Source organism: Mustela lutreola, chromosome Y (genome assembly GCF_030435805.1).
Source record: "Mustela lutreola isolate mMusLut2 chromosome Y, mMusLut2.pri, whole genome shotgun sequence".
In the NCBI taxonomy this organism is placed as follows: domain Eukaryota; kingdom Metazoa; phylum Chordata; class Mammalia; order Carnivora; family Mustelidae; genus Mustela; species Mustela lutreola.
The window spans coordinates 266,874-275,902 of NC_081309.1; the positions used below are offsets into that span (position 1 = coordinate 266,874).

Consider the following 9,029-nt stretch of genomic DNA (forward strand, 5'->3'; position numbering starts at 1 on the left):
AGGGACGCCTGCAGTGAGCAAAAGGCATGGCCGCCTGTGGCGAGCAGGCAAATTATCTGAGACTGTCCCTGAAAAGGTCCCGGCGTTGGTGTGACTGGTGCAATCCAAACTGACCTAGAGGAGGGTCCTGAGGGTCCAGAGGCAGAAGTGCCCTCGAAACAGCACAGCCTTGCAGATGGGGGAGGCTGCGGTGGTGACAGAGAGAGGGGGAAGCCAGGGAGCCTGGGAGGAGAGCACCATAGCCCAGGGGGAGAAGAAGAGCTGGGGAGCGAGGGGGGCGATGGGATTGACGGGCAGAGTTCAGGACAGACACGAGTGTGCAGGTGTGGGGATGGAAACACAGCAACGGAGCGAGGAAGGCCGGAGGCACAGAGGGAGGCTTTGGTCGTACAGAGGGTGCAAGGCGTACTGGCCCGAAAGACATACCGCCTATGCAGAAGGGACCCCCCAACACACACCCGATTGCGGAAGCCAACGGTCCGCTGAGCAGAGCTCCATCCAGTGGTGTCAAAGAGGTCAGCAATCGTGTTCCCTGAAAACACCGGTCAGACAGCCACAGAGGAAGTCACGGCGGCGGAGGAGAGGGTGGAAACAGACAGGGGCTTACACAGGAACCGGGTCTAGCAATCGTGGGCGCGAGGCGGCCCCGGTCAGTAAGGAGTCTTCACAGCCATCTAGGACATGTAGACGACGGCACAACGGGCAGCTTTTAAAAAGCTTCCCCTGCCTACGCTCCGTGCGAGAGACTGACCTTTTCGTCCCGTAGCCACAGAGCATTTGAAAGTGGGACGAGTGAGAGTGATGAGTGACCTGAAGACCTAGGCGTGGCCCCAGAGATCCCTCCCCCTCGCTGGCCGGCTGTAAGAGCGGGGCTGTTCCTCTGTTCCCAAGGATGCGTCAACACATGGCTTACGGCGCAGGCAGCCAAGGTCTCCTCGAAGACTACTGAGACAGCCCCGGCCTCATCTCACTCCACGTTGAAGAACACGGGGCCCAGGGCCCAGGCAGATTGTCTCCGCGATAGAAATTCATACAAATCCAAGTCGGGCCAACGGCCCCGCATCTGTGGCAAAGCAGAGACTCACCAGGGCCAAAGGTCATTATGCAGCCCCAGCTACGCTGATATGGGCCAGGCAGGGATGCGACATCAGAGACGTGACGGCACAGGCCTGGCCTCCACTCCCTCCACAGCATTGTTTCTGTGCCGGAGAGGATGACCATGTCAGCAAGAGGCAGGCCCCTTGCCAGACTGGTAGCGAGCACGGGCACTGGGGTCCAAGGGACAATGAACTACAGGCCCAGCCCTGCTGTGTGCAGTGGATGTGCTTGAGGACATCCCCAGGGAGCCCTCTGGAGGACTGGCATCGCCATCCCCCAAACCCAGACACTGGCCATGTTTGGCGCTGGCTCATCCTTCCCTAGCCTTGCACTCTGTCTTTACCCCAGGGAAGACATGAGACCTGATAGCTGGCCTTTTGTTCATCAACTCCCGCTGCCCAGCACCACCATCGGCACGGGAAAGACCTCCCCCCGCTGGGATGCCGTCCCAGAGCTTATGTGTCCTAGACCTCTGGGCAAGCATGAGGGCCCATCCCTTCCTCGCAATGGGGATTCCAAGGCAGCATCGTAATCACCAACCTTACACCAGGAGCTCAGGCACACCACCTGCTCCTTTCTGAGAAGGAGCTCATTCGTGAGCCTTCACACAGGAACATACAGGAACACGGGTGACATCGGTCTTCTACATTTCAGTGGTTTTCCTCGGGGGCCTCAGTCGACCTTGTCTTTCACCCCGGCACCAGGCTCCGTGGGAAGTTTTCACGGCTTCTGGTCAAGGGCGATGCTTACTCATATGCATCTCAGCAGCGTGAACCTCCCTGGGTGGGACAGATATGCAGACACACAGACACGGACACACGGGCACTCAGGCACTCAGAAGGGGGCTCTGCATTCCCACACCTGGCCCCTGAAACAAAAGAAAGGAGATGGCACATGTACACACAGACACACACACGGCTGCACACATACGCGCGCACACACACACACACACACACACACACACGGAGTGAAAATACAAACACACCCCATCGGGCTCCTTTCAAACACACAGACACACACATACACACGTGCTCACGCAAAAACACCGAACACACTAAATACACACATGTATCTCTGCAACTCTGGCACGTACACCAGACATGCATGCAGGCACAGAGGTGCTCGTAAGCACACACACACACACACACACACACCATAGAGCTCTCACAGAACGTCTCTGGCACAGGCATAGACATTTGTTCCCAACTCAAAAGGACGTTCCCAGGTGTGACCTGGGACACTCGTAGTCACACACACACAAGAGACCACATCCAAAGCCTCTGGCAGACAGGCATACACAACTGACCCCAGCACATCGGAGCATGCACACTCACACAAACTTACCCTTGAGGAAAGGGCAGAATGTAAGCAAATCCCTTGTTCTGCATCCTCAAAGAACGCACGTGTATACAAGCCTGCACACACACACACACACACACACACACGCAGACAGGCGAGCGGTTTGCGAACCCACTGTACACACTACATACACACTCGTGCATATGGATCTGAGGCCTGCACACCATCCCTTGCATGGAGACACATAGGCGCTTGCAAAAACACTCGGGACACACCCAGTTGCCACAAGATCTCTGGCACAGGCATACGCATTTGGCCTCACCATAAAAATCATACACGTGTGTGCCCAAAAACACTAACATGCATTCCCCACCACCTCTATGGCCTCGAGCCCACAGGCATAATAACGTGACACATCGGCGCATGCACAAACGCTCATAGCCCTAAGGGTACAGAAGCATGTAAACAAAACCCATCATCTGTGTCATAAAGAACACACACGTAGCCACTCTCTCAATCTCTCATACACACACACACACACACACACACACTGACACAATTATACAATCACAACGAGCTCTACGCTCATACACAAAACACACACACGGAGCACACGCAGGCATGCATCCCTGCCCTCCCCCACACACAGCTATGCTTGCAAGCACACGCACACACGACAACACATCCAAGGTCTCCGGCATAGGCGTACACAGTTGACCCTGCTCAAAAAAGAAGTCTGCCCCTGGTGCCCTGCAATCCATAAACATCCACAGAATTGGACACACAGACATTCTCACCTGTCTAAAACACATACTCCAACGCACACTCCCTGAGGATGCAGACACATGCGAGGAAAACACACGACCTCCCTGACATAGAAATGCACACTCAACCGCTCAAGCACACCCACACGTGCACGCACGCACACAAAAGCCCATGCAAACCCACACTCATTCCCAGCACACATCCTATCTCTGTCACGGACTCATGTACCCTCAGCCCAAACACTGGACACAGAACTGCGCATGGAAACATACACCCAAAACACACACCATAGCTGTCCAGCCCTTGTACAAAGGAGGCCCCAGAGAGACACAGACACACACACATGCACTACAGATTGTTTACTGAGGGGAGGCACACAATGCATACACATGGTCGAGGGCATAGGGCCATTCCCGATTGCCCCTTCACACACACACTCACACACACACACACACACACACACACACACACGTCCGTGTGCAGGCGCGGACCTGCCCTCAGCGGCTCCCTCACACATAAACACTCAGGATGTCCGCCATCCCATGGAGCACACCTGCGTTCCCTCACACATCCGTGGAACTGTCCCCTGCACTGCAGGAGGATCTGTTGCCACAGGGAGGGACCGTGAGCGACCGCCTCATCTTTGCTCCTCCCACGACCCTTGGTTTTGCGCTGGAGCTGACCAAGAAGATGCATGGCATTGCAACTCAGCAATGCAGGGCACAGTTCCAGGTTGAAGGGCAACAGAATAAGCTCTCCGAGCCATGTGAATACGGTGGTACGAGGAGACCAGGGGACCCCAGGGCCCCACTCGGTAGCACCTTACCCCTCCTGTGTGCCCCGCTCTACAGAGCAAGACTTCCCAAGAGAGCCCCGCCTCTTCCCTTCCTCTGCCAGATCCTGCTTGGAAGGGTGGGGTTCTGTCCGCAGGCCAAGAACGGCTGTGCCCTGGCCCCTTGCTCTCCATCACCCCACCCATGGAATCCAACAGGATGGGGGTTGGAGGGTCCCACCAGGCTTCTTGCCTCCTTGCCATTTCCTGTGCCCCCAATATAAAACCACACATGGACACAAGGTGCTTTGTAACTTGTTTATGGCCCTTCTCCCTGACCCTGCAGCTAGGGGCAGGATCCTCTCTAGCGCTGCCCCTGCTGCTCCTTGTCCCTTTTGCTGTCCCGTGCAGGCTGAGCACCACGGAGAAGAGCCCATGCAGGTCTCTCAACGGTGGAGGCCTCATCAGATTCTTCTTGGTGGTGCAACGCGGATGCTCTGTGATGTCCACTTCCACACGGCTGCCATGCCTTGGCACACACACACAGACACACAGACACACACGCACACACACACACACACACAGAAACATGAAATTACACACAAAAGTCTTAGCTATTTGTGAAAATGTATGATGCCAGGGATAGTGAACGTGATGTTGTGAGCATGCCTTGTACTCGTGGGATCCCAGTTCCTCCACAGCCAGGGCACCGTGACCCTGCTTGGGATGGCCTGGGACCATTCCCAAGGACATGTGAACGATGTGGGAGGACACGCGGTGCTCAGGCATGTGGACGGCCGTCAGGGAGTCGTGGTCCAAGAGTGGGCTGGGACAAGGAGCCCGACTCCCAAAGACAGGCAGGCCATCGCCAACCGAACGAGCGGCAGGAGGACCGAGAGAGAGGCCGACAGCCATGGGAGACACTTCAGGAAAATGGGCTGGGGGAGCCTTGCTTGTCCGGATTGGCCAGGGGTTTTCCGAAGGACAGCATGGCAGGCATGAACCTGCCGGACTAGACCCATCCTCGGCCCTGTGTGTGCGCTCTGAGTTCCCGCAGGCTCACTTCCCACCCTGCCCCCTGCTCCATGGGTCCAAGCTCCTCTGAGCCTCAGTTTCCCCGCCACTAAATTGACTGTCCCCTGGCACCCCTGCCCACAGGGCTCTGGACCCAGCCCTCCTGGCTCCTCACCGACAGGTCGTCCTCTCAGCTCATTCCCAGGCGCCGCCTTCCAGCCTCGGGTAGTACTGCAACGGATTGGGCCACAGGTCCTCGATGATGATCTGGTAGGGGACAAAAGGTGAGCTGAGCACGGGGCCCCCGACCCCGTTGCCCAGCAGTCGGGACTCCAGCATCTGCGCTGCTGACGAAGGCGCAGGGGCCTCACCCCGGCGATCCTGTTGGACCCTGGGCAGCTGGGGTCACACAACCAGTTGAAGAAGTTCAGGCCGCTGGGGTCTCGCCTGCGGCTGGCAGCACCACGTTCATAATCCCAGTACCACTGGACTGGAGTGCAACGAGTCTCCCGATATCCTGCGGGATGAGGAAACTTAAGGGAGGCTCTCCGAGGCCTAGGACCCACGCCAGCTCTCGCTCTCAACCGACGACCTGTCCCCCTTCCTGTGCCAAATCCCTGCACTGCCCGAGGACCCCACACTCTTCCCTTTCCACCCCCGGGCCCTCATGCCGGGAAGCCCTCCGCCAGCTCCTCTGCACCTCAAGCCCACACCTACCGCCGATGCTAAGGTGATACTCCTTAACGATCACGTCGTTGTGGAAGTAGGGGTTGCTCCCAAAGTAAAACATCAACCTGCAGCGGTACTTGGGACGACCCAGTTCCTCCACCTGCCGCAGGAAAGCAAGAGAAGGGGGAGGGGGAGGGGTCGTTGACCCTAGCTGTTCTGCGTGACTGACTGACCGCAACTCTCAGCAACTCAAACGCACCCACTCCAGCTCCACCCCCACTCCCAAGGCACCACCGCTGGCCTCAGGCTCCAGGGCTAACCTCTAAATTGGTCATGTAGCTGAGCATGTCTGTGTCCTGGTCACCTATCACAGCTGATAACTGGGGGTGATTCAGGATCTGCCTTGGGTCAAGGAGCCTCGACGTCAAGGGCGCCGGGAAGAGAACCAGGAACGCCCCGGCCCTTCCCGACTGAGAGCCAGGGACGGAAGGCGGCCTGTGCAGAAACAGCAGGCACTTCCCCGTCCCAACCTCCCCAGCGCTTGCCCTTTCGTCACCCATGCTCTGCCCTGGGGCATCGCAGGGCTTGGAGGATCAACAGGGCTGAGGCTCCCGGGGCCCAGGAGGGCAAGGTCAAGAGCCCGTCCGCTCTCCCTGCCTACGTCCTCTCTGGCCTGTGCCCGTGCTCGGCTGGGCCAGGAGGCAGTCAGTCACCACTCTGGATGTTTGGATGGTCTCGGTCCCCCTCACGGCCCCGTTTGCTTGTGTGCTCACCCGAGGCCCTGGGCCCTTGAGGGACCTTCTGTGCCCACAAGGGGGCTGCTCCGCTCGCTTGCAGCATGGCTGCACACCCAGGGTCTCGAGCAAGGGCCTGGCAGAGTCAGCCACAAAGGGAGGAAAGGGGTACGGCGGGAGGAAGGAGACAGAGAGACAGAGACACCCAAACCCTGACGACAGACATAGACGGAGGGCTGGGAGGGTTGAGAGAGAGAGACAGAGAGAGAGCGAGCGAGTGAGCGAGCGCGGGTGGGGGACATGGAGAGGGAGAGGCAGGGAGGGAGGAAACGTGTCTGGGAACACCTGGGCCAGGGGCCTCGGCCGGCTTCAGGAGGGCCTGTGGAGACAGAGTTGGTAGCACCCGGGGCACCGTGTCCAGGGTCCCGGGGCCCGCTGAAATCAGGCAGCCTGCTGACTGACTCTCAATGAGTGCAAGCGCACCACAGAACCGGAGGTCTCCGGGAACTCGGCAACGATACACGGTTTGAAGGACACGGAATGAGGCGGGCAGCCTCTCCATCTGCCCCATTTACCCCCAAATCCTTTCCTTCCAACATGTGCTCTGAGCCAAGTGGGCTGGGCTTCACTAGGAGTCCAGACTGTTGACACGGGTTCCGGGACCGCAGAGGCGTGTGGGGGTGCTGCAGCCCCAAAGCACTGGCGCGGAGCTTCCACTCACAGAGGACTCCACAGGGTCAGCCTCTGGCTTTCCTGCCAACGCGAACTCCCAGCACCCAACTCCTCCCGGACCACCCACTGCTGGACCCCGGCCCCCTAGGCAGTGCAGTAGAAGGGTAGGCCCAGGGCTCAGGGCTTTTCGCCCCCTGCTTGCCCAGTGGCCTACTGCTGGCAGGTGCCCATTACTGGAGGGGTGGGGGCCATGGTTGGGGGAGCCAGGCTCAGCTTCGCCGTTCTCTAGCCCCTGGCTCAGGCTCAGGCTCTGCTCCCTGCTGCCCTGCTCCCACTGTCCTCCCCAGGGGCCAAAACCCAGCCGGAGCGATGAAGGAAGGATACGGCGCATGCCCAGAAGCCAGGGATGTCCTGGATGATGGCCCTCCTTCGAGCCAGGTGACCACTCCGCTTCTGATTCATCCTGCGCTTGAGCCGCAGGTAGGCCCTGATGGCTTGGACATCCACAGAGCGGAGCGATCCTGAACCACCTGCAGCGCGGCAAGAGCGGCCCCGGCTGTGTCGCGCCACGGCACCGGCTCTGTCTGCGACAGCTCCTTCGGCATCTCGACCCGCTCTGCTTGCGCCACCTCCTCGTCTTCCACCGCCAGCACCTCCTCGTCTTCCACCGCCAGCAACTCCTCGTCTTCCACGGCCAGCACCTCCACCTCCCCCACTATATCCTGCACCACAAGCACCAACACTTGCCCAGCGCTGGCCTCCTCTGGGCCACACGGGGCCTCAGCTTCTTGCAAAGCCTCGGCCACCAGCCCGGCAGCCTCCAGGGCCAGAAGCGCCCCCGCGTGCCCGCAGGAGCCAGTCTCCCTGAGGGCAGCCGCCTCCTCACCGCCCCCGTCTGGGACCAAGGTGGTCCCGGATTCTGAGGCAGCTCCGCCTTCCCCGGACCTCGACTCCCTCTCCATGTGGCCTTAGCCCTGAACCCAGGCAGCTGTGTAGGGCAGGCGATGGAGTGGTACCGGCAGGTTCAGCTCTGACACCCGGGAACCATGTTGGGCAGCAGCCTCTTATCCAAGTGCACGGGTCTGGGGCACCCATGTGCACAGGGCCTCCGTGCATCCGGGGCTGAGACAGCGGACATGGCGTGCTCGCGGGGAGTCACGCATGCGGCCCGGGAGGGATACAGACTCCGATCCCTGTGCAGAACGCTGGTTGCTCCGAGGTCTAACCAGCTATGGGGCAGGGGGCTTGGTTACCACCAGCCTTGTCCCTGCAGGCCCCAGAGCCAGCCAGGAAGCTTGCCCTTGCCCGCCACCGCGGTGGCTTCCGCGCCTCTCAACCCCTCTCTCGTTTTTTTCGGAGACACATCTCAGGCCTTCCCCACAAGTGCCCCGGTTATCACAGGGCCACTCACCCCTTTCTCATCAGTCCATCCAGGACCCCTCGCCTGTCACCCGCAATTGAAATCCAGCAGCTGAATCCCGAGTCTGCCCCGAACGCCTCCCGCGCACCTTCTCAGCAGAATGGGGGAAAAGCCCTGGGGGCATCAGCTGGTGCTCCAACTGAGCCACATCACTGTCCTGTGGTTTTCCCCTTGACCTGCCCAGTGGTGGAGGGAGCCAGGAGCCTACCACCAAGGTGCTGGGTGCTGGCACCATCTGCCTCCCGTGCCCACCACCTCTCTCCTGGCTTTCCTTAAAGAAGGACACCGCACACAAATATTTCTCTGAATTAAATTAGCGAAAAGAGCCAAGGACCCTGGCCACCTGGGTGCCCACAGAGCCGCAAAGCAGCCCCAGGGGAGGTCCGGGGTGGGACTGGGCAGCATGCTAATGGGCCAGACTTTTAATCCAAAGAGAAACTCTGCACACTGTCTGACCAAGCCAGTGACCAAACTCTCCCACTGTGCTTTCCTCTGCCCGACCCCTTTCCCTTTTTCTCTGTGTCTCTTTTCCTCTTTGCTTTCTCCTTCATCACCGGACTTTCTTGCTAGGGCTCTTGTGTCTTTC

General features: G+C 59.3%; 1 protein-coding gene and 1 long non-coding RNA gene across 2 annotated transcripts; both read right to left on the bottom strand.

The window, feature by feature from the left end:
• Positions 1–4,257: 4,257 nt before the first annotated feature.
• LOC131822481 (uncharacterized) lies at positions 4,258–5,406 on the bottom strand. Its single transcript, XR_009350282.1, has 3 exons — positions 5,320–5,406; positions 5,124–5,215; positions 4,258–4,463 (listed from the first exon to the last, which is right to left on the bottom strand). It is a non-coding gene; the product is annotated as an uncharacterized LOC131822481 (long non-coding RNA).
• A 269-nt stretch (positions 5,407–5,675) lies between these two features.
• On the bottom strand, positions 5,676–7,485 carry LOC131822480 (testis-specific Y-encoded protein 3-like; the record flags this gene model as incomplete). Its single annotated transcript, XM_059158793.1, has 3 exons — positions 7,408–7,485; positions 5,938–6,015; positions 5,676–5,777 (listed from the first exon to the last, which is right to left on the bottom strand). Coding segments are annotated over exons 1-3 (258 nt in total), but the record flags the coding sequence as incomplete, so codon positions are not given.
• Between the last annotated feature and the right edge of the window lie 1,544 nt (positions 7,486–9,029).